Source organism: Heptranchias perlo, chromosome 4, assembly GCF_035084215.1.
Source record: "Heptranchias perlo isolate sHepPer1 chromosome 4, sHepPer1.hap1, whole genome shotgun sequence".
Classification (NCBI taxonomy): Eukaryota; Metazoa; Chordata; class Chondrichthyes; order Hexanchiformes; family Hexanchidae; genus Heptranchias; species Heptranchias perlo.
This window is the reverse complement of record NC_090328.1, coordinates 63,381,517-63,407,910: the sequence shown is the minus strand read 5'-3', so window position 1 is coordinate 63,407,910 and position 26,394 is coordinate 63,381,517. Positions and strand designations below refer to the sequence as shown.

Here is a 26,394-nt window from a genome sequence, read left to right as displayed (position 1 = left end):
TAAAATGTAAAATGAAATTTATATGCCATGACTTAAATTTTCCATAAACTGCACTTAATGTTATTCAAGCAGTATTTTTATAAAAATGCTCAGTGAAGAACAAGGCTGAACTTCTTAGCAATAAGAATTATAAAGTAGATAAAATGAAATTATATCATGTTTTCTCTTCATTTTGATGAGGTATTGGAGGACTGTCATTGCCTGTGAAACCATACCCCAGCATAAATTACCACTTGCAGAAGAGGAAGAAAGAAGAGAACATTTGGAAAAAGAAAATTTACATGTTGGTTAGCTACACAATGGGGTAGAACTTCCGCAGGAGTTCTTCTGATCTTGCACTGGAACTTCATGGAAACCTCAGCAAATGGCATAAATGACCATTTTTGCCATTTCTCCAGGATATACACCAATCTTCTGCCAAACTTACAGCAGAAGTTTGGGGAAACTCCTGTGGAAAATCTGCCCCATCCACCATGTGCTATATACATTTAAAATCATTCATATTTGACAGATATGAAATAGGCTTTAAAATATTTTATTTTATAAAACTTGGATACATTCATTATTAAAAGGTCCAAAAAATCAAAATACAAATAATTGTTATAATTTGTTTTTGCTAATTTATGATTTTAATTTAAATTTCCAAACAATTACAATTTAGTACTGATCATTCAGACAGTACTGGAATTGATCACAGTGAACATTTTAAAATCATTTTCTTTAACATTGAGATTATGGAGTAGAATATCTGTAGGGGTTTACAGCATTTCTCCAGGGTTTCCACTGATCTTCTGTCAAAGTTACGGTGGGAGATCGGGAGAACCCCGTGGAAATTCTACCCTATATCATCAGATTCTTAATTGTTACAACCACTTCTTAAAATAACATATATGCTCATTATTGCAATGATAATTTTCATATGAATACAAGCAAGAACTTTTATTAGTTCGTGTGTCATCTTGTAGTTTCTGTGGAAAGTTGTGGATGGCACGCCCATGATTTCCCAGTATGTGCTCCCAACAGGTGAGGCTCCCCCTGATCATGCTCATTCATAAAATCGACTAAATTGTCCATAATCCCTTACTGGTGACAAATTGCACTTCACGGAGGTGAAAATAACTTAACCCTGAGCGCTCATGTGAGAAGGATTGAAGAGGGCGGCTGAAGCTTGATCAAAAAGATAGATTTTGATAAGGCTTTTGAAGGAGGGGACAGACATAGGAAGGCAGAGGGGCTTAGGAAGTGTTCCAGATGGCAGGGCTGAGACAGCTGAAGGATCTGTGGCTATAGGGGGACTGGAGGAAAGAGAGGATGCAAAAGAGATCAGAATCAGAAGAGGCAGGTGGCACGTGCAGGAACATGGGGCTGACGGTAATGGCAGAAGTAGGGTTAAGCCACAGATTGACATGTAGATGATTGCAAGAACTTTGAAATAAATGCATTTGGGGAAAGGGAAGGAGAGATGAAGGTTGGCAAGGTGATGGGGAAACAGGATAGGATATGGGCAGCAGAGTTTTGGACAAGTACAATTTGTGAGGGGCAAAACTTGGGAAGTCAGCAAGGTAAGTGTTACAATTATTAAGTCTAAAGATGACAAAGGCATGGATAAGTGTTTCAGCAGCAGTGGGAGGCAGTAGGGGCAGAGGCAGCCAATGCTGGGGAGGGGGAAATAGACAATCTTGTTGGAGGTTAGGATCCAGGGTTTGAAGCTCAACTCAGGAGAAGGAGTATGGTGATAATATGCAGAGTTATTAGTGGAAGCCAAATAGGATAGATTCAGTCTTGCACGTGTATTGAATTGCTTATCTAGAACTAATCAATTGGGTAGCACAGTGGTGGTCAGCAGGGTGGTGGCAGAGAGATAGAGTCAGATGCTATCAGTATACCAAGCCTAAAAATTATGTCACATTGGGAAAGATGGAGCCTTGGGACACACTCAAGGTGATTGTGAAGCGCAGAAGAAGAAGCTATTGCATGAAATGTGCATTTTATGCTTTAGAATTATATTACATGCAATCTGAACATTTTATACAGAAGCTCTTTATGGAACTTAAGACATGCTCCAGTGACATTGTGAAATGAACTGTGGTAGCCAAGAAATGTATATTTTTTATGGACAGCATTTGTGTTGCAGAGCACCTGAAGTTCAACAAAGTTGGGCCAACCTGATAATTTGCATAGATGTCTCCAAAACCTTATGCGAAATACTTCCATGCAAATCATTGGATCCCCGTGACTGTACAAAATATCTTCTTCAAGGCTACTTCTAATCCTAAGAGTAAGAAATGTAACAAGAGGTGACTGAGAAACTGATAAATATACAGATACGCCTTTTGTAACATTTAGGATGATGTGTCAATTCAGAAGAGTATACTTCTTTAATGACTGATTACTGTTTAATGTAAAACCATATTAATTCTACCATCTCTCCAATTTTCCGATATATTCAATAATATGTAAAACATGATAGCCCTAAAATTACTCAGGGCACAATCCCAACACTTACACCGGAATGCACCCGCTGGTACCCTCCAGTGCTGATCCATCAGAGAATGTCAGGTCAGGGGGAGGGCACCTAATTTACATGGGACCCGAAGGCATCAGTGCCACTGGGGCCCATCTATGCCACGAGGCTGCAAAATGCAGCATTGGTGGCTGAGCTTAGGGGAGGGATGGGGGTTTATCAGGCTGTGCCCAGGGAACTACTCTAAAAAAATGATAAATTGTTTCCTTACCTCCTTTTTAGAAATCCAGGCCATGAACAAGGCTGAGACCCCCAATGTGGACCTCACTTCTACCATCTCTGAGGCCAGTATGCCTCTTTCTTCTCAGAATACTGGCCTCTTGAAATGAGAGGGCATGGGTACAGCGTAGGGAATCTCTGCCCTGGTCCTGCCCCTCCACATCAGTGGCCTTTGTTTGGGGCGGGTAAAGTTGCTGCAGAAGTGCACTGGAAGAAGTTGTGGAATTTCAGCCCCAACCTCCAAAGCAACGATAAATGAGTAGCGGATTTAATTTTTAAAGTACGTTATTCCATTGAATTTACAGTAAGCAGTGGCATGACCCGTAACTACTGCAAAAGAGCCACAAACAAAAAATGAGTTATTTTTATTTTATTGCATTGTGTTATTTTACTGGAGTTTATGAACTATTCTTTACAGTCAAATTTCATTCCACAACAGTTTGACTTGGTCCATCAGTTTGGTTACTTTGGTTTACATGAACGCTGGTGGACAATCAGGCTGTCTGGGAGGAAAGTACGTCCACAGACGTTGCAAGGCACCAGTTGATCCAGGGAACTTTGCCATGCTGCCTCATTTATAGCATCGATATCATAAGCACCTTTACCTGGAAAATTGAGGGAAAGGGATCTAAATTTTTATTTTGGACAAAAATATAAGAGTGCTTTGTGGAAAATCCATCCAGGAAATACCCAAATAGTGAACATCTTAATCAAATCATTTTAACTGAAAAAAAATCTCAGCCTATATTTTCTGCTCCAAGATGCCTGTCGAGGTAGCATAAAATAGGCAGGCAGGAGCAGAAAGTGGGCAGAGAACCCACCCCACTGCAACTCCATCCACATTTTCAGCTAATCCATTTTCAGCAGTCAGGGAAGCATTTGCTGATATTGGGGCAGTTCTATGGAAATGAGGTGGTGCCACCATTTGCCCCATTTTCTGGCATTTCTACCTCACTGGTGGCCACTCATCTTCCCACCCAAATAAAATGGATGTCTTAAGTCAGCTGACGCTACTAATAAAGTGAGAATAAATTTAAAGAGCCCAGCAGGTATATAGGTGAGAGGGTACGGTGTAAGATGCAGTGCCATTATCTGTGCAACTTCCTGCCATGCCACTAACTACCGGGCCTAGGCTTCCATGACAATGCATTGATTTGCAAAAAAACAGATCTAATAGTCCAATGAGATCAGTGAATCCCTACATGATGCTTGTCTGCAACAGAAGAGACAGCCGGCTCCAATTTGGCACCCTCTCTTGTATCAATCTGAAGAAGAAGAGCTTGTATTTATAGAATCATAGAAGTTACAACATGGAAACAGGCCCTTTGGCCCAACATGTCCATGTCGCCCAGTTTATACCACTACGCTATTCCCAATTTCCTGCACTTGGCCCATATCCCTCTATACCCATCTTACCCATGTAACTGTCCAAATGCTTTTTAAAAGACAAAATTGTACCCGCCTCTACTACTGCCTCTGGCAGCTCGTTCCAGACACTCACCACCCTTTGAGTGAAAAAAATTGCCCCTCTGGACCCTTTTGTATCTCTCCCCTCTCACCTTAAATCTATGCCCCCTCGTTATAGACTCCACTACCTTTGTAGGGGAGTCTATAACGAGCTTGTATTTATATAATACTTTAATTACTTTTGAAGTGTAGTCACTGTTGTTTTGTAGGCAGATATGGCAGCTAATTTACACGCAGCAAAATCCCACAAACAGCGATGAGATGAATGGCCAATTAATCTGTCTTTGGCGGTGTTGGTTGAGTGATAAATGTTGATCAGCACACTGGATTCATGGTCTAGATCCCCAAAGAAAAATAGAGATCCTTTTAAAAATTATTCTAAAGTGTCCTTCTTACAAAGGGAGCTACAGGGGGTGCATCTCAGTTCTTTCCAAAGGGGTGGAACCCAGCACCCCTCAGAATCAGGTTGCACTAAATTCAGGGCAGGAGGGTCCCCCTAGTGGCACGGATGCCCATCATTCACTTGAAGAACAAGGGACTTCTCCTAACCCTGCAAACATTGCCAGAGTCAGCTGCAGGGGTCCTGGGTGATATGTAATTGCTTGTTTCATGCCTTCTGTCATCACCACTATTATGGTCTACCTGCTGACATCTGGACTGCATATGAGATCATTCTCATTTTTTCTATTCTTCTTAGCAAAGACAACCCATAACATCAGAATGAGGTTAGCACTGGTAGTAGTCCCACCCAACCCCTGTCCTCATCCCTATGAGGAGGAAGCTTTGGTGAAATTGGGGAAGGTCTCTTGTTTTACATGTGAATGGTGGCCGCCCGTGCCACTCGGGGCACATCTAGGGCACCCACCTGCTCCAACATGCCAGAAAGTCTGGTGCAACTTGCTGGGAAGGCAGACAGAAAAAGGAGTTACACGGGAAGCTGGAGGACAGGTTCCAGCTGCAGGTAAGTGATGATGTGCTGCTTCTGTTCCTTCCCATACTATTGGGTCACATTTGACTGCCAGCAAGCTATGTCATGAAAATGTGATGTGACTTCTTCTACTGCAAATCAGAAGTAAACTGTGCTGCTCAGCAACCAATTCTAATCCCTCTTCTCCTCCTCTAGGTGTCATACAGCAAGAAGAAGCAGATGAGGAACAAGAGCTGTCATGCCACTCTGTTTCTGGTACTGCCAGCATTGCATCACACAACATCATTCACCCTCTCCCTGCAAAGCACAAGTCCAGAGATATCAAGCAAGTGCATTAAACAATGAGCCAGTGGGATGTGGGTGATGCACAGACTAGCCAGCAGGAGCTGGTGAGGAAGATGAGGAGGCAAACATCGTTGACTGGAGGATGAAGAGATATCGCCTCGGGCTAAAGAACCTTGAGATTCAGATTTCATAGGTTTTTGATGCTTAAAAGGATGCTTGCAGAACATTACACATACACGCAGACACTGGGGATGGTATTGGAGATTGTTCAACAGATATCAAGGCAAAAGTCCACTAACTATATCTGTGGCATCATGATGGATGGCTTCTCAGCACTACAGTCCACCCTAAAATGTGCGGCAGTTGCAGGCCAATTGCAGGGCCCCAGCATAGAGGCCCTAAGGATAGAAGGCCAGGTCAAAATAGAAGCAAAACATTCCATTCTATGCAAATATTGTGTTAAATGTGTCTCACAGCAAACCTTTTTATAACCTGACTGAATTTATCTTCAAATAAAATCTGTGCCCTTGGTAGAAACAGTTGTAGAATATCAACTAACTATTCAAATCTCTCCACCCTGAGAATCCCCTCCACAGGGCTCATTTTTAAAATGATCTTACTGTAATATCTGATTTTTTTCTTGTTCCGATCTGCTGGAATGTTATGAATAGGCCTGACCTGCTGGATCTGGCCTGCATCAGTGTCATATGTGCCAGCTGTTGGGCATTATTCATGACAGCTAAAGTTCTGGGATTCTACTGAATCCCTAGTACATTCCACACTATGGGCTCAATTTTCAAAGTAAAAAATGGGTGGGTTGGGGGCGGGGGCGGGGGCATTGAAAATTGCCACCATTACAGACCCGCCCCCAACTCGCCTCCAACCCGCCCATTTCCGGTTTTCACTGGGACGGGACGAGGGGCGGGTGACCAACCCGCTCCCAGGAGGCGGGTCGGGCCTTAAAACCTTTCAAGAAGGCTTCAGGCCTCCATTATGCTCCAATTCCCATTTTCAACCCGGGGGGCCGGGATTCCCATGCCTTCTGTTTTACGCCTTGTGAAAGGAGGCGAAAAGGCCTGAGACTAACAGGTAGGTGCCTACAGCTCAGAGGAGCAGGAATGCTTCCCCCAGGCCCAACAAGTCTACCTGCACCGACCCCCTCAACGATCGTGGACCCCCGACCACGATTGCGGACCTCCCTCCCCAATTGCAGACCCTCGCTTGCGGACCCTCACCATCGTGGACCCTCGACCGCAGACCTCCCCAATCGCAGACCCCCGACCCCAATCCTCCCCCAATCCTCCCCCCAACTCCGATCCTCCCACCCCGATCCCGATCCTCCCCCTCCGACCTCCAATCCTGATCTCCTGACCCCGATCCTACCCCCACTCCGATCCTCCGACCCCCAACCCTCCCCCTCAATGATCGCGGACCCCCACGATGACCCCTGCTCCCAACGCCCCCCCCCCCCCCGCAACTGACCCCGATCCCATCCCCCATGACTCGTGACCCTGTGCCCACCTACGCCAACCTATGCCCACCTATGCCCCTGTGCCCACCCTTGCCCCCCCCTCCATACAAACAAAGACTTACCTACAGACTTAACTGAAGATGTCCTCTCCCTGGTTGGTCTCCCATCCTACTGAGACCAGACTGTCAATCAGCCAGTCAGTCGGACGGGAAACTGACAAAAAAAAATAAAAACGTCCTTACGTCAAAATCATAAAGATGTCCGGGAAACCCGTACTAATGGGTTTCCCGACCTCAATTTGACTCCCCGCCCCCTTCCTAGCTCTGTTTTAAAATTGAGCCCTATATCTTGCTGATTCTCCCAACTGAGAAGGGGGTGAGCTGAAAATGTATAGATGCACATGTGTAGCAGGTTACATTTGACCATGTACGTAAATTATTTAGTCTACGTGTTGATTTTCAGTCTAGGTGTGTATATTCAGTTTTATGGTAATACAGCAGACCTGATGTACACACAGTTAAAGTTCCATCAAAAGACTAACAATTTCTGTGCATTACCAACAAGATTAATAGAAGGATGAGGATCCAACACTCTTTGTGTTACTGTTAAGTACATTTCATTTTTGAGATGTTGATGTGCACTATGTTTTGGATCTGTGAATACAAACAACTCTGTAACAGAGTGAATTTGTCAGTGTGGAGAGTGAAATGAGTGAGGGAGGGGAAGATGCATCAGCAAAAGAGTGCTATACATGTTACCATGTTTACTGTTAGTGGTAGATTGTAACCTTGGTAATGGATTACTTCACTGAATGTTTATGTGGATGTAAATTGATTTGTGGTGGAATATTTTTGGTTTTGATAAAGAATGTAATAAATCTTCATAGTCTGTACAAGTACCAAGTTTTCAGCCATCATTTACTGGGCTTAAAAAGCATCAACCACTAGATTCTTGTTGGTTGGTTGGTTGTGAATCAGATCTTCTTCCAACAATGAAGCCTATTCTCCATAACTATGTCTCCCACTGCTTGTGATCTCAGCTTCCAACATCTGTGATGTTGGTTCTCTGTCAGCTATGATTTTGATCTTCTACTGGTTGCACTGGAATTCAAAACTTCAAAGCTACAAACATCTGAAGCTAATTCCTCTGCTTTTGGAGTTGTTGCCAGTAATGCTGCTAATAAGGGAAATAATTAGCGGCTGCAGGCACAACACAGATGTGGCCCAAGCCTTCCACTGGGTGATATTTAACTCCCTATGCCGTTCATGTTAGCAGTGACAAATAAGCTAATCAGTGTGAAGACTGTTAGGCACACATTAAGTACCTTAAAAGCCTTAATATCTGAGATAAAAGCAGCTTTGGCTGCTGTAACAGCTGTTGGGAGCCTAGAAGCAGAGACAATATGGCAGGAAAGCACATTTCACTGATTGCACCATCACTGTGTTTGTCGATGAAGTCTTGGCTAGCAAGCAACAAATTTGTGAGTCAGTAGGTTACACAACAACCAAAGTTAGCCAATATGGTTAGAAAAATCCTGTTGCTACAGCCACAGCTGGCAAATATAGTATGCTTTAAGTGAAAAAAATGAGTGAAGCTGCCATTTCAAGACTTACCATACAAAGATGTGGGCTCAGCACTTATGAATGGATGAGTACATGAACTATGGAAGTATGCAGCATGAAATAGCTAAACATTTTGTCCATATACTGGACCACAATGTAATGATAAAATGGGCAAGGACAGCTAATCTTTATATTCTTGTAAAGCTTGTTGTAAAATGGAACCATGTGAGAAGCTGCAGGACACTTAGACAAAGTAGCAGACATGTAACTAAATAGATGCAAGATGTAATCTATGGGCCATAATATTCATTAAATAATCTTGCCATCATTCTGCTTGTTGTAGGCCAATGACACAATTCAAGAGCATGGACAGGAGAACTGGTGATGGCTGTTACCATGAGAAACTCCTGCACCTGTGGGAAGACGTTTAACTTTATAGAATCATAGAAAATAGGAGCAAGAGTAGGCCATTTGGCCCTTTGGGCTTGCTCCGCCTTTCAAAATGATCATGGCTGATCGTCTAACTCAGTACCCTGTTCCCGCTTTTTCCCCATATCCCTTGATCCCTTTTGCATTAAGCATGGGCTGCAACACTCACTGGAGTTGGCCCCTAAAGTTGGGCGATCATCAAACATAATGGTGAAGACCTTCCACTTCTAGATTGTGAGATCGACTTACCCCCCACTCTTCTGATTCTGGCCTCTGTTGTATCCCCCTTTTCTTTGCTCCACTTTTGGCTACAGACTCTGAAGCTATTTCAGCCCCACACTCTGAAATGCTCTTGCTAAGCTCCTTGACCTTGCTGTTCATCTCCCCTCTTTTAAAACCTATGTCCCCTAACCCTTCTTCCTTTATTTCTTGGTTAGGGCTAATTTTTGCCTCTGTGAAGTATTTTGGGGCATTCCGTTATGTTAAAGATGCTATATGAGTGTAAGTTATTGTTTGTATAGCAATGGTGTCTAATAAAAGAATGGTAGGCCTAGTCAGCTTTCAAAGCCATGTAGATCCCCCTTCTACATCAATGATATTGCTTTGACCAGGGGTACACTGCAGCATGTATGCTGAGCTTATTTTTCCCCTTGTGCTCTTTCATGAGATGAAGAGAACGGTTTGATGCCACAGGCGTAAAATCACATCTACCACCGTTTCACAGGCTCTAAAGAGCACGAGCGCAGGTACTGCCAAATGGCAGAAATGTGGGACACACCTGGAGGTCCAGGGTTGCATCATGGCCTAGACTCCCAAAGAAAGATAGAGATTCTTTTAAAAATAGCTTTGTTGTTTGGAATCTGAGGGGAGATGGTTTTGTTGGTAGTTGTGCAGTAAATGTTCCTTGTGGTGTGGGGTAGAGGAAATTTGCAGGACCGGGCAAGATTGTTGGCAGCACTGTAAATGCAGGGGGGGGTCAGGATGCGTAGTGCACAAAGGAATTCTTCTCCCTGAAGTAAAAATAAGGACTTAAAAATGGTTTTCCTATCAAATCTTACCTCAAACAAGTTCAAAAACTTTGAACCTATAGTTGGCAGGCTGAGGAAAAAATTAGGATAAAAAACATTTCCAAGAAGTATTTTGGTCAATTAAATTGGTTTATTTCATTTCATAGAATCGTAGAATGATACAACAAAGAAGGCCATTCAGCCCATTGTGCCTGTGCTGGCTCTTTGAAAGAGCCATCCAATTAGTCTCACTCCTCTGCTCTTTCCCCATAGCCCTGCAAATTCCCCCCCTTTAAGTATTTATCCAATTCCCTTTTGAAAGTTATTATTGAATCTGCTTCCACCACCCTTTCAGGCAGTGCATTCCAGATCATAACAACTCTCTGCGTAAATTTTTATTTCCTCATGTTGCCTCTCTGGTTCTTTTGCCAATTACCTTAAAGCTGTTTCCTTTGGTTACCGACCCTTCTGCCACTGGAAATAATTTCTCCTTATTTATTCTATCAAAACCCTTCATGAATCTCCTCTATCAAATCTCCCCTTAACCTTCTCATCTCTAAGGAGAACAATCCCAGTTTCTCCAATCTCTCCAGGTAACTGAAGTCATTCGTCCCTGGTACCATTCGAGTAAATCTCCTCTGCACCCTCTCTATGGCCTTGACATCCTTCCTAAAGTGCGGTGCCCAGAATTGGCCACAATGTTCCAGGTGGGGCCTTACCAGTGCTTTATGAAGGTAACGCATAACGTCATTGCTTTTGTACACTATGCTTCTATTTATAAATTCATGGGGCTTCATTTTAGCATCCGCTATCGGGTGCGTTCCTGGCGGGGGGGCTCCGAAAATGGGGGAATGCTGGAGCGGGTCCGGAGCCCGGCTCCAACCCGCCCACATCCGGGTTCCCCACTGACGCACCGACGTGCACGCGCAGCCCCCGCATGTGGGAATCCCGCAGGCAATTAAAGCCAGCAGGATGCCACTTGAAAGTATTTATCATGCTATTTCAGGTCATTAACTGACCTGATTAAGGGATTATGTGAGGACGGGTGGGATTTTATAGACAACTGAGACTGTTTCCCATACTGGGGGAAACACTCCCAGTTCAAATGGACGTGTTGCAGCTGTCAGCCTGTGGCAGCTGCAAAGGTCCATTTGACAGGTTGGGGGGGGAGACCTTCACTCATTGCAGGAGGCCACTCTGTCACTTGGGACAAAGTTTGGCCTCCACCACCCTCCTCCTGACAAGAAAATTCACCAACTTGCACACTTACCCCGGGGTCCAGAGGCATGTACCTACCTTGCAGACCCCCTCAGATGTACATCTTCCGGATGGGGGGCGCCGTAGCTGCAGTCATGACCTCCTCGGAGGGCGAACAGCATCACCAGCCTCACTAGCCTCGCCAGCCACGCCGTCCACCTCTGACACGTGGAGCTCCACAACAGAGTGCTGTGACACATCCATCTGCACAGCAGGAGGGAGGGCAACCGCAGAGAGAGATGCGTCGCAGAGGGCACTACCCTCGCCACAGGGTCCACAGACCGAGGCTCAGCTTCCTGGACCTCTCTGAGCAGCAGTGCACACGGAGGCTCAGAGTCACTCCACATGTAGTCGTGGACATCTGCCGAGCTGCTCCCGGTTGGCCCGAGCACCATCTTTTTACATGTCGCTGTCAAAGTCACCACTGCCCTCAACAACTTCTCCTCCGCATCCTTCCAGGGTGCCACCGGGGACATCGCCGACGTCTCTCAGTCGTCTGCACAAAAGAGCCCTGCAAATACACCTACACCACTCTGCAGTGACACAATGAGTGTCATCAGTTGTGGGTCTTCATTGTGATCCTCAGGAAAGGGCATTATTGCACAAACCAGACAGGATTCGCAAAGACATGGCAGTAGTGGTGCCAATGTGAGTTGTAATGTGAGTTGGTCAGAAATTAAATATAAGTAAAAACCATGACAAACCCTCAAACACCCTTGTGCATCCCCTTCATGCTCACGACACGTTTGCCTTGCGCTGCCTACTGCACATATGTGATGCATGCCCTGTGGCTGCAGCACAGGTAGTGGCAGGTTGAGTGAGGCTGACTGTGAAAAAGATGCATGAGAGGGTGAGTATGAGATAGAGCCATGAGATTGTATGAGGATTGGGTTGAGTGGTAGTGGCGGGATGAGTACTGGCGAGGTGAGTAAGTGCAGGTAAGATGAGGGTGAGCTTTGAGTGGGTGTGAGGAGTGATGTGACAGAGTAGTGTTGGCAGTGCAGAAGGAGATGTGGGGTGGGGGCGGTGATGTGGCAGATGGAGTGTAGGGGAATGAGTAAGTGTACTCACTTTGGCTGACCTACTTAGGTCATTGGAGCGCCTCCTGCACTGTATGCAGGTTAGCGATATGTTGGTGGTGCAGGTGACCTCCTCTGCCACCTCGAGCCAGGCCTTCCTGGTGGCAGAGGCAAGCCGCTTCCTCCCGCCCACCGGGGGGAAGATCTCTGTCCTCCCCCTCCTCCTCACCCCATCTAATGATACCTGGAGTGAGGCATCATTAAACTGGGAGCAGCCTTCCCCCTGGGCTGCTCCATGCTGTAATTTTTTCTATTTGTTGCAGCATCTGTCAGTGGAGGACTGCCCCTTTAAATAGAGCTCCTCCAGCTGACAGACCTTACTGCGCATGCTCAGTCCGCCCGACGCGCAGATCAGCAGTGGGGAACCCAGAAGACCAGGTAAGTGGATCCAATTAGGCTGCGATCGTGGGCGGGGGGCAGACTGATTTCACCGGGCGCGTTACCCACGCGCCCAATAGCCCCCCCGCCACGAACCCGCGGCCATGGTAATATCGAGCCCATGGATTCAATATGCCTTTTTAACAGCCTTCTCAACTTGTCCTGCCACCTTCAAAGACTTGTGTACGTACACCTCTGGGTCTCTCTGTTCCTGCACCTCCTTTAAAATTGTACCATTTAGTTTATATTGCCTCTCTTCTTACTTCCTACCAAAATGAATCACTTCACACTTCTCTGCATTAATTTTCATCTGCCATGTGCCTGCCCATTCCACCAGGCTGTCTACATCCTCCTGGAGTCTGTTACGATCCTCCTCACTGTTTGCTACATTTCCGAGTTTCGTGTCATCTGGAAACTTTGAAATTATGTCCTGTATACACAAATCTAGGTCATTAATATATATCGAAAAGAGCAGTGGTCCCAACACCGACCCCTGGAGAACACCACTGTATACTTCCCCCTCCACAGTCTGAAAAACAACTGTTCACTACTACTCTCTGCTTTCTGTCCCTCGTCAATTTTCTATCCACGCTGCCACTGCCCCTTTAATCCCATGAGCTTCAATTTTGCTAACAAGTCTATTATGTGGTACTTTATCAAATGCCTTTTGAAAGTCCACATACACATCATCCACATTGCTCTTATCAACCTTCTCTGTTGCTTCATCACAGAACTCAATCAAGTTAGTCAAGCCCGATTTGTCTTTAACAAATCTGTGCTGTCTGTCATTTATTAACCCATATTTTTCCAAATGACAATTAATTTTGTCCTGGATTATTGTCTCTAAAAACTCCCCCACCACCGATGTTAGGCTGACTGGCCTGTAGTTGCTGGATTTATCCCTCTCCCTTTGTTTGAACAGGGATGTAACATTTGCAATCCTCCAGTCCTCTGGCACCACTCCCATATCTGAGGAGGATTGGATTTGCCTTCTGCTCTCAAATAAATGTACAATTAATAAATTTGCATGTAGCCAATCAGGCGGGAAAAATTTGACTTGAGGTGGGAAAATGTAAATGTGAACCAATCATCTGTAAATGTGATATAGAAATCTGCCTAATGCAGCAAAATGTGATACAGGAAGTGTGATGGCTGAAGTGTGACAGGCAGGATGTACCATTTTTACAATATAGAGCGACTTATTGAAACAAACCATCCAGAATCAAACCTGAAATAGTAAAGCTTTACTATAAACTCATTATAATTATGTTACAAATGAAACATTAAGGAATTACATCAAATATGCACCTACCCTTGATAAGCCTGACTTCTGGCTTCCTGGGTTCAGGCCTCCTGAGGTGCCTTGGAAGCTTATCATTTTCAATGTGCCATTTTTTCAAACACTGGGGCTCATGGATACTTATAGATGTAGTTCCATACTCTCGGCCACAAAGATAGCAGATAATTGTTCGTGGGCGTCTACTTACTGGTGGCTGAAGACAATTGTTAAGTTTTAGTCATTCGATTCTAACACTAAAAGATACTGCATAATGCACTAGTTAGAAGGCATTTTAAAACACTAGCCTAGAATTGAGCTAGGCTGGGTAACAATGTTGACAGTGCAGTACTGTACACCCATACCTCACGTTTGCCAACCTAAACGAAACAGCTGAAAGGCAAAAACCAAGCCTCGACAGCACCTCCCAAACCTGCGATCTCTACCACCTAGAAGGACAAGGGCAGCAGGCACATGAGAACAACACCACCTGCACGTTCCCCTCCAAGTCACACACCATCCTGATTTGGAAATATATCACTGTTCCTTCAGCGTCTCTGGGTCAAAATCCAGGAACAGCACTGTGGGAGAACCTTCACCACACGGACTGAAGCGGTTCAAGAAGGCGGCTCACCACCACCTTCTCACGGGCAATTAGGGATGGGCAATAAATGCTGGCCTTGTAAGCGACGCCCACATTGCATGAATGAGTAAAACAAAAAGCCAGAATACGAATGTGCTCAGGTCATCGGGTGGTCTAATTGTGTCTTTAGGGGGACTCATCAATATTGTGGTAGGAACACATTCGATGCAATGCATTCCTCTCCCATAGATGAAATAGTGATGATGTGGAGATGCCGGTGATGGACTGGGGTTGACAATTGTAAACAATTTTACAACACCAAGTTATAGTCCAGCAATTTTATTTTAAATTCACAAGCTTTCGGAGGCTTCCTCCTTCGTCACAAGCTTTCGGAGGCTTCCTCCTTCACATCGTTCACCTGACGAAGGAGGAAGCCTCCGAAAGCTTGTGAATTTAAAATAAAATTGCTGGACTATAACTTGGTGTTGTAAAATTGTTTACAATAGATGAAATAAGTGTTATGGGAGAGGCTGCAGGACCAAAGGTAGAGTCTTCATTTACAGTAAATTGATACTAATTTTTCTCCTAGTTTCCAGGTTTTTAGCCAAACAAGAGTAGGAAAGGGTTGTGTATAATATCAGGTAGCTAAGCAGTGGGTCTCCTGTAGCAGGCAGAGCCATCTATTAATGACAGTACCTGGGGAGGCAGTGACTACACAAAGACCTCCACACAATATGTAACATTCGGTCAGCACTGTTAGTGGTTGTCAATGTGAGCGTGACAGAGTTGGATTACTTCCAGGCTACTACTGGGATGTCTGCAATGTGAACCAGTTTCCCGCTCACAGATGTTCCAGGGAGGTTACAGGCACATTATTCAACATGGCCAGCAACTCCATTACCTATGCCATTGACCAACAGCAATAATATGAGAGGGCAATACACTTTTGCAGAACTGCTGGCTTTCCACTAATTGGGTCTTTATTCACTTTAGGTGTGCTGGGCACAATGCTGTGCCGCAAATGACATGGAAAGGATTTCTTTACCTCAATTATGGACATAGTAAGGCCAATTTCAAGCCCGGGGAGTAATCCCTTGCACCCAATTAGTGAGCACTGGGGGCTGGTAGGCCTGAACGCAGGCAGTGCCACACGCCTGATTCAGCACAAGCTTTTTGAAGTTTTTTGGAGGGCATGCTGCAAACGTACATGAGCCTCATTATCGTTCCAAAAGTTATGTAAATACATCTTAATAGTCAAATGTCAAATTCCCTGTGTTTCTTCACTGGTCCACTTTTTGTGTGCTGCCAGCTTGTTTAAACTGGGTCCTTCTGAGTTTTCATACTGCTTACTGTAGAACATCCATTCCTAAAACTGACCAGTTTTGGGGAATTTCACTACTTTTATGACTTGCCATAAAAATGTTTCTGCATTACTACATGTGCAATAATATTTTTCTTCAGTTCACTGCTGATTGTTTCGCATTACAGGATTTATATTGCACAGACCCCCATTGCAACCAGCTGTCAACCTCAGCTCCAACCACACTATTCAGCACAGGCATTTCACTGGGCTTGCAATGGCTATCCTGGATTTGGAACAGGAAGAGGAGTTCATGCAAAGGGACGAAAGGCAGGTGCGCTTACACCTAAGGGTCTGGCATTAACACTTACCTGCCAGTGTCTGAGGAGACTTGTCTCCATCAGAAAGGCTGAGACTGAATTGTGCTCTAAAAACATTTAAAATTTATTGGCTGAGAAGCAGAGATCTTTGCAAGCATGTAAGCACACAAGTGCAGAACTTTATCCTGGCTGAACTCAGTGCAACACCCAGTGACATACAGACTGCAGTATAACTCTGATCTGTGGGATGCACATCACAATCCAACTGTCTGGTAGTTATAGTCTAACAAAAGCCTAAATTCATGTAGTGGGTCTTTTGTTTTGCATCATAAACATGTATAAGTCCACTGTAAACATGGAAATCTGTATTTAAAATTTGACCTATGGAACAACTCCATGCTTCTTAAAGCCTTCTGAATTATAACAAAATTAACTGTAGTTGAGGTCAACAACAACAAAGTATTGACCTACGAGTTATAGAACTGACAGAGAATGGTGTGATGCATAAAGCCAAAGTCAATGGTTTACCAATTATACACTGTAAAAAAGGCAGTCAGTATTTGTTTGATTATACCCTTGGGCGAGCTAAATTTACTTAAAAAGAAGAAATCCTATTTTCTGTTTTGGGTAGGCTTGTGCTTTTGACTTCAATAGATAATGTTCTAGTGCACATTGATGATACTAAAGATTATTTCCTGTTAAACATCAATTTATGAAAACACTTTTTTTCTGCATTTGTTAGCTCTTCAGCCCATCATGTTTACTATTTTGCATTTATATAGTGCTTTTAACGTAGGAAAACATCCCAAGGCACTTCACAGGAGTGTAATCAGACAAAAATTGGCACAAAACCAAAGAAGGAGCTATTGAGAGGGGCAACTTGTTCCACAAGGTGGGTTTTAAGGAGGATCGTAAAGAAAGAGCAAGACATGGAGATGTGGAGAGGTTCAGGGAGGGAATTCCAGAGCATAGGGACTAGATGGCTGAAGGCACGGCTTCCAATGGTGGGGCAAAAGGAGTGGGGAATGCGTAAGAAGCCAGAGTTGGAGGAACACAATTTATTAATGCAATAACATTGAAAAATTTGTATTATTATTTTTAAAAGTACTAATCCAGATTAATTCCATCAATTTTCATTTTATTCTAATAATAAAAGTTTGATTGTATATATAGAGGTTATTTCCATTGGAAACATTAGGATGTCAGGATTATTCCACAAGTAAAGAAGAACTAATAACTTACAAATAACAAAATCCTCAGTGAGTTATAAATGATTTTCTCACAAAAAGAATAAATCTCCTGCTCCCCATTGTATATTCTACTCAAACCTTCCCCATTTTTAAAAATAAAAACATTTTCATTTCCCCACTGTATCACATGACCTCATTACGCTCTACAGAGATTATGGGCACCATCTTGAAAATCCTGAAAATGGCCATAAATTCAATTGTGGGGCAATCTCAAGCCTCACAATTACTTCCTTTATCATCAAATCACACAGCTGTAAATGTTAATCCCTGTAACTCAGCATAAAGACAAAACAATCAAATATAATTCCAAATTCATCAGTACATTGAAACAAAATAAAAAAACTTCCATCTAGGGCTTCAGTTCTGTGCAGAAAATCATAAATATGGTACTGTTGCAGTCCAACTTAATAAGTAATGGGGGAATGAGAAATTGTTTCAGTTGCAATTGTTGTCACCCAATTTTAATGGATTGTTCATATCAGACTTATGTTAATAGTATGAATTGATTATACACAAAATATAACACTGACAAAAATATCACAATATTCTGATAAACACTCCGTCCATCCCATGGAGTAGCATTTCTCACCCTGTCTAATTATTATCCTAGTTTTCTTCTTTTAAAGTTTTTGAATGTGTCTTTGCCTTCCATATCCATTTCCATCTCCCTCACAACTCCTTCCTTAAATTTCTTCAGTCCAACTTCTGACCTGCATAAAGCACCGAGACCACCCTAGTCAAAGTCACTAACGATATAATCTGTGATTGTGACTGTGGGGCTCTCAACCTTTCTGTGATGTTCAGTATGATTGATCTTACCACTGGCCTCCATCAGCGCTCTTGTAATTCAGCTCCGTGGGATTACCCTTAATTTTACTGCAATCTTCCCCAACACAGTTCGTAGATTTCCAGCAATGACATCTTCTTCCACCTCAATGTGGTCACCTCTGATTTTCCCAAGTGGTACTGCATGAAGAAAGGCATGTCAGGATGACCATCTCCCAGCCTGGTTGATTGCCGCACCAAGCTGTCACCAACCATATCTACAGGGATTGCTGAACCTACCTGGCAATGACCGTGGGAAGCTGAGTTTACAGGGTCTGAGTCAGCAAAAAGCCAGAGGCAGAGCTGTCCTATCTGACATATGCTGCTAACATGCACCTTAGATCTGGTACAACCAGTGGCAGGAATGGTCAGTTGTGGCATCAAGCCTGCTTCCACTTTCCATCAGGCATGCTGCAATAGGGGCTTATGAGGATAGTGTTATGGAATGGTACAGAGGGTGATCCCCTTTGAAACCACTTTATACAACACTACCTTGATTTCAGTAGCTTCAAACACAAGGTTGTGTGCTGGGCTGTTCTATCACTTGCCTGCCCATTAGCTTTCCATTCCCTTTATTTTTGTCTTAGTTTCTTAGTCCCCTGCCCCATCAACCTCGGAAAAGATTGCTAATGGGTTGAAATACTTTTTGAGAGCTCTTCAATTGCATGCAGAATTTTTACCCCTTATTGTAACACTTCCTTTTAGCTTTTCCAACCTTTTACATTTCACTGACATACAATTTTCCATTCTCACCACTTAAGTGTTCCCAAAATTCATCCAAGTCTGCATCCAGTGCTGTGAAAAGTAGCAAGGAAAATTGCACTTTTATCATCCTGGTGGGGTTTGCATCAGTTCTTAATCATTTAGAACTGACTTACATCAGTACATAAAAATTGCTCAAATGCTCGCTTCACCAGATTCCGGAGTTCCACCCTCCACAAACTCCAATTCATCCAAAACTCCACTGCCTGTATTCTGTTCCACACTAAGTCCATTTGCCCATTACCCCTGTCCTTGCCAAGCTACACTGGCACCCTGTCCATCAACACATTGGTCATGATATTCACGGGGAGGCAGGGAGGGAGCGGGGACTCGTGTCAATGGCTGGCAAACATGGAAATACCAGGAAGGCGGAGGCCCTGGCGAATTTAACAGTAGAACCTCATTAGCATTGTTTTACACTGTTTTGCGCTCGGCAGCTGGGCAGACTGAGAGGCTGGCCGGCTGGATGGCAGCAAAGTTTGCTGTAGAAGACTGTAGCCAGCAACGGTCCCCAGCATTCAAGATGATCGGGGGTCTTGGGGGGAGGGGCGCAGAGTGCAGCAGAGAGGAGGGAGAGATCGCGAGGGGATATATCATGGGGGGGAGATCATAGAAGGTTTGCTTGGGGGGCCAGGGGAAGTACTCCTACTCCTCTTGGCCCACAAACAGTGATGGAAAAGCACTTAACCAGTGCATCCGGCAGTTCTCGCCTCTCTTCAGCTGCCAGGTTTCCAAAATCCTGATAAACTCGGCCGGCCAGCGTAAAATTTAAATGGCTGTCAAAAAGTGAGGAATCCAGCCTCATTTAAATATTATAATCACTGACCGGCCTCTCCAGAGCAGGTTAGTCAGCTGCCCCTCAACCAGCCTCAGTTAAACATAGACGGGTTGGGGTCGGGTTTCACATTTTTAGCATTGTAACCCACCCCCCCCGGCAACCCCCCCCTCCACCCCACCCCCGAACCTCTCCTGCACGTTATGGGGGGGGGTTAATATTCTCATTGAATTTAAAATACTCATCTTCAAATCTGTCTGTGACCTTGGCCTACCCTATTTACTATCTCCTCCAGATTTAAATCTCTTCTCATGCAATCCATTCCTCTGATTCTAGCTTTCTGTGCACTGCTCCCTCATTGACTAGACTGGACACATGAAGTATGTGTTAGAAAAGGTATTGAAACACTTACAGAACTGTAACCTGTACTTGACTGAGGTGTTTTGGATGATGTGCCTCCATCGTTTGGTTTACCGCTTCCCTGGTGTACAGAAAGTCGATCAGGTAGGAATGTTGGACCACAGTTTTCACAGGAAATAAGCTGGGCATTTGCACTTGCGAATGCTGCTGCATTTGAAGCATTAGTGTCGTACGAACCTTGAGTTTTAACAGCCTCTGGTTTTCTTGGTTCTGGCCTTCTTTGGTGCTTTGGTAAGTTCTCATTCTCAATGCGCCATTTCTCCAGACACTGAGGCTCATGTATGACAATTGAATTTAATCCAAATTGCTTACCACAGATATGGCACACTCTAAAGAGTTTTGACATAGCTAACTTTTTCAAATCCTTTAATCTTAAGTTATTGAACTACTGCTGTAGGTGGTGTTTTCTTTTCAGTTGTACAATTCTCGATTTGACATCAGATTTGCCGTAGATACCAAATATGTTAGACAAATGACTGCCCAGTGGATGACAACTATATGATTTGAGCTTACACATGAATAGTTCTAGATGTTAGCCTTGTAAATGGATATGGAGATAAGTTTAATGAGTTAATTATGGATCCACCTGATGAAAAATTTGGAATGTTCCGATGGCTTATCTTGGATAAACCTCTTTTCAATTGTTTGCTTCCTTTTATAGCTGTGTTCATGGATAGGGGCATCTGGCAAGAATATTTTTTCGCAGTTTGCACATGCTGTAAGTTGACCTTTTGCACTTAGACTAATTTACCAAGCATTGCTGTATCAGAATTTGTAGTGGGTAAAAAAGATGGAAGAATCTGAGGCTTCACAGGAAGATGTCTGAGAAAGAGACAGTCTGTATTCAATTAAATAGTTGCACCATTGGGAAATAATAATTTTATAAAATCATCAAATATAGGGTATCTACTATTTATAGTACTGTTCAAGTACAATATTTAAATAATTATTTTTGAGAAAACTATGCAACATAATGTTGACATAAGCCGATGAAAATAAAAAAAAGGTAATTAACATTTTAATTATCAACAGGAAACACATTTCAAATTCAGTCTCATACCACAGTTCGCTATATATATTTTTCATATTATTGAATTTTCTATGGTCTTGCTCACAATTGATTGAGGAAATGTTAGGTCTGAAATTCCAACACCTTTGAGGTTATTTTATGTTCTAGTTGGAGCACTCCCGAGGGCCGCTGATGGCCTGTGCTAGCCCCCTCCCACGATTTATCTGAAGATCAATTGGCAATCTTTAAAACAGCGAGATACTTCTGAAAATGTGACAGGCGCCCAGCGCGCGTCGATAATAATTCAATGAAGCCTGAGGCTTATTTTTTGGTGAGCCTCAGGCCTCTGATGCATGCTGGAAGTGGGCTGGCCATTCTGTGCCCGAAAATGGACCTAAATTAATTTTTACCCTGGTGTGAAATTCTACAGGTGCAGATTTCTGATTAGCTTGGTTCAGAGAATCTTAAACGTGGTGATAGGTTTCTGCATACATCAGACGTCTGAGCTAAGCAAAACAAAATCGGAGTGACTATTGACAATGCAGACTACCTGCATCATCAATGGCGTCGTAATGACTATTAGCACCGCAGCCGGCCCTGCATCATGCTATTGAAACTGCGCAACTTTGTTTCAGTTTAGGGTTAGAATTAGTGGTTAGGGTTTGGGGTTAGTGGTTACTTGTTAGGGTTGGGGTTGTGGTTAGGGATTAGTGGTTAAGGTTAAGGGTTAGTGTTGGGTTAGGGTGAGGGATAATGGTTATGGTTAGGAGATACTGGTTAGGGGTCAATGGTTAGGGGTTAGGGTTAGTGGTTACGGGTTGGTTTTAGGGTTCGTGGTTAGGGTAAGGTTAGGAGTTAGTACACATATTCACAAATGTAAATGTTTTACTTATAATTTACAAAGTTTACTGACCTTACACAACCGTCATCCTCCTGTCACTCCCTCCAAGTTGCCCATAACTTTAACGGTGGATTTGGAGTTAAGACTGGCACTGAATCACATCAGCAGGGTTCACCTGTCACAAAGAGTCAGTGTTCCATTGCAGCCACGGCAACGATTGTGGCTTCCAGGGCAATGTTCGATGTATTGGCCGTTCCCCAGCAGCACAATCAACAAAATAGAGAATGTCGATCCCCATGGTTACATCCAGTGTGGGCAGCACGAAGAGAAAGGAAGACACCTCCTCTATGAGTCTGGAAGATGTAGTGCTTGTTTACTGAAAGATTTTATCTTAATTGTGCCAAATCATTACATCAAAAATGTATTTAAACATTTCAAAATTCTACAAAAAAGTCAGATTAGTGTCTGGAAATGTGTGCAGGTTTTTGGTGCTATCGATTGCAACACATGTACATGACAGAAATGGCAAACTGTTCAAATCATAACTATACCGAAAGTAGCGTGAATAGAGCATATTGCACTCTCTGATGTATGTTAGGAAGGTTAGATGAGCCTATCAAAATTAAAATAACAATGCGGTCATGTACTCATGGCTCTGTAGAAATCAGTATCAAATAATGTGACTCATTGTGGAATTCCATTCTAGAATTTTTTTTACTTGCCAGGACAATATTTCACAAAAGGGGCAGGTTCCTCTGGTCACTACAGGGCAAAGGTTAAATTTTGGGAAAGCTAGTGGTAGAAAAGGTGTGTTACAGGATATCAACTGTGGCTGTTATGGGTGGACCTGAATTTTATAGCAGGTGCTTGCTATAAACAGCCTTGGTGCTTTTTGGCACTGCACGTAGTGCTGGGAAAAAAACAGCACATTAACTTGGTGCTAATGTGTTCGACACTAAGAGGATAAGGCTTCTTATTGAAAAATAAGAACAGAAAATGCTGGACAAGCTCAGCAAGTCAGGCAGCATCTGTGGAGAAAGAAACAGAGTTAACGTTTCAGGTCGAAGACCTTTCGTCAGAACTTCTGTTTTTATTTCAGATTTTCAGCATCCATGATATTTTGCATCTGATTGAGAAGTTCAGTACCAAGAAGATCAGACAAAAGACGTCCCTGGTGCTGACTAGTACTAGGGTCTTGGATAGTAAACATTCTTCTGCTTTACATGGACGGTCGTACTATTCGGCACCATGGACTTCATTTATCTTATACTGAATGATACCAAACTTATCAATACCAGCCAGTGTTGAAGGTTTGGACAAAGTAGGGGTGAAATTTGTCAATTTATGTTACATAGCATGGTGGACTTCTGAAGGAATATAGCCAAATATACTCTATTAGCACACACTGTAAGCTAATTGGAACGTAATCTGTACTCCTCAGGCACTATCCACTGCCCTTTCAAAACTTCCGTCATCACACCCCTTCTCAAAAAGCCCACCGTTGATTTCTCTGCCCTTGCCAACAACTGTCCCAACTCCAACCTCCCTTTCCTCTCCGAAGGCACTGAATGTGTAGTCATCCCCAAGGTCCATGTCCATCTCTCCTGCAACTCTTGCTGAAATCTCTCCAAATGGGTTTCCACCTCTCCTGTCGTACTGAAATGGTCCTCATCAAATGGGGTTGACTTGAACTGTTCCTGCCGGGTGAGAAATGGGCGATAGATCGGTTATGTATGCCTGAATTTGTAACTTGCACCCACTGCTGGCGAGGCCGCACAACATTGAATCTTTGATGTTCAGTATAAGGTTTTGAAGTCACCCCTCAAAAATGTCCTGAATGTTAACTCCTTGCATAGGTGATGTTGATTAGATGCACAAGTGTAGTTTGCTTTCCTATAACATTTATGACTTAAACTGGAAAGTGTACATGTGTGGACATTGGGTAAGAACAGAATTGGGCTTAGTTCTGATGACCACCTCCCCCAGAATGAGCAGCCTCTCAACATGTCAATGCCTATGGCTCACGCATGAAGAATGGCTACCGAGTGAAGTACAGAAGGGATTATCAGCAATGATAGAATCATACTCAGCAAGTATCAGCTTCTTTAGCAGACAGAGAAAATTGGCTAAAAATACAAAGAAAAGCATACTGATTAAAGGGAAGAAAACTGTGGTAACCAACTTTCTTCATCATGGTTATAGTAGGAGTCATGGCCTCAGTGGGGCAGCACTCCAGCTATTTATTTATATGGCAAACAAATGCAAGTTTTAGAAAAAGCTTTTTTCATTGGACCCATACTTCATTGTAGGTTTAGATGTTCTTTCCTACCCTATAAGATTGTGGTATCCATCAATTTACATGTTAACATGCCTGAAAACCACAAGAGTAAATACTAAAATAATACACTTACCACCAGAAGGCCAAATAGCTGTAGTGGGGATAGGAAATATTTTCTGCCGGCTGTGAGCATATGTTTTCCACACAGAATGATATTCTGGCTGATGACACCACTGTGACTTCAAAAACTTTTACTTATAAAACAAGAGATAGATAGATAGATCGATGCTTAAATTAAATGGACACAATTTCCACATCCACAGCATATTCATGCTACATCAAAAGGCAATAGCGCTACTCAGTGGTCAGTGTTTATACTGAAGGCAGCAGTGCTTAAAGAAATTACGCAGTAAAGTCAGTCACTATTCATAAACCTGCTCATCTTGCTTAAACTTTTCCACTTGCCTCCTTTCTATCTAGAAGTACTTGAGCTCAACAAAGTAAAATAGGTCGAGATTGCTGCAGAAGAAATTTGGGTGTTTTACTGTGTGCTGTCTTTGAACTGGAATGATCCTACAACTGGATTGTCAGCAATGAGCTCAAACACTCCCATTCTTTGGAAACGTTTCAGAGGAGGGCCACTGCATTTATACCTAGTTTAAAAGCCCTTAGTTATCATCTGAGAGCTGGAGCTTTTTACTCTAGAAAAGCGTGTACTTCAAGGAGATTTGATTGAGGTCCTTGAAATAATGAAAGGATTAGACTTAGTCCATGTGGATAGGCTATTCAGCTATACAGATTAGGGAGGACCAGGGACATGAGTGTAAGTTATGTAAATATTGAACTGGATTAGATATTAGAAGGTATTTCTTTTCACAGAGGGCTGTCATCCTCTGAAACTAGCTTCTGCCAAAGGCACTGAGTGCAGATTCACTGCAAGCATTCAAAAGGGAGCTGGATGGGTTCCTGAATGTGGCCAACATAATCTCATATGGAAGGTAGTTATTAGAGGGGTGGGGGTCGGTCTCCCAGTCTGCACTGTCTTTTGGTACTGGTTTGATCGCCTATGGAATCAAAGAGGAATTTCCCAGAGTTATTTCCTAAATTGGCCAAAGATTTGTGCTTTGGTTTTTACCTCTCCCAAGAGGTTGTGTGGCTGGTGGCAGACGGATGGGGGTGACAATATAGGACACGCTCAGTGGACCAGCTGGTCTTTCCGTGTCCTTTATTTTCATATGTTGGTTTATTTGTGTGTTCAAATGTTCAGTGATAGCCCTCCGAAACGTTACAACAATGGAATTAGCACCTTCCGTATGTCCAATTGCCATCTGTTAATCACGATTACGTAGAGTAAGACATCTAAACACTGAAAAGATTATAGGGCCAATGCTATGTTTTAAGCATAGGTGTGGTGCAACTGGAAGTATCTTGCATTTCAGGTACGTGGAGAGGGCCTCCCGGTATTACCTGAGTTATCTCATTTAAATAACTATTCAACGTTCTCAGCACTGCTTGTAAAATGTGCTGGGAGAGTGGTGTCCAAGAGGGGAAAATATCTGGTAAAGGGGCATATGCACTTCCTTTGTTACAAAAGTGAACAGTTTGTCAGTTGTTTCTGTTGGATTTTTGGAAGATGCCATAGGAGACTGCAACGGCCCAGGGACAGGGATGGTCAAGGTTGTGCTCAGAGAGATGAAGCAAAGGATGGTTGTTATTTTTGAGTTGGAGAGGCATCCTCCTCAGAAGGTGGCAGGTAAATGCAATTTTCTGCACTCAGGAAGTCCCCTTTGCAAATGCAGAATATGTTTAACACCTCAAAGAAGTTTAACAGCATTAGTGTCTGCTGAATTTAAGTCTTTCCAGTGCTCTGGTATTGCATGGCAACATTGCACACTTTCACCTCAGCATCCTGCAACCTCACATGGGACACCTCATAGGGAGCCCTTTGGCCTATCTTAAACTATCACAAGGCAGCCCATATTTATGAATGATGCACCTTCCACATTTCAAGGAAACCTTTCAGCGATGGGGGGTACCGCCATAAAAGACTCCACCAACACCTAGTTGCATGCTGCATGTTTTAACATTATTGTTTTGGGAGGCAGAATGGCCAATTGCACTGCAAGGGCAGGGCTCATAAAGCAGTAAA

The 26,394-nt window shown here is 43.4% G+C and overlaps 1 protein-coding gene across 1 annotated transcript; it reads right to left on the bottom strand.

The window, feature by feature from the left end:
• Window positions 1-23,661, bottom strand: LOC137320973 (zinc finger protein 474-like). The gene is made up of 4 exons (XM_067983021.1): window positions 22,040-23,661; window positions 20,110-20,939; window positions 13,919-14,099; window positions 1-3,348 (listed from the first exon to the last, which is right to left on the bottom strand). The coding sequence occupies exons 2-4, from the start codon at window positions 20,461-20,463 to the stop codon at window positions 3,206-3,208; spliced, it is 678 nt and encodes a 225-aa protein (XP_067839122.1). The 5' UTR covers window positions 20,464-20,939; window positions 22,040-23,661; the 3' UTR covers window positions 1-3,205.
• Window positions 23,662-26,394: the final 2,733 nt, after the last annotated feature.

Bases quoted from the DNA above. Each gene is read 5' to 3' on its own strand.
- LOC137320973 (XM_067983021.1), bottom strand. From the start codon at position 20,463: ATGTCAAAACTCTTTAGAGTGTGCCATATCTGTGGTAAGCAATTTGGA. The intron at 14,100-20,109 runs GTAAGTGTTTCA...AATTGTCTTCAG, and splicing joins CAAGTACAGGTTACAGTTCT to CCACCAGTAAGTAGACGCCC. The intron at 3,349-13,918 runs GTAGGTGCATAT...TCAATTTTCCAG, and splicing joins AGAAGTCAGGCTTATCAAGG to GTAAAGGTGCTTATGATATC.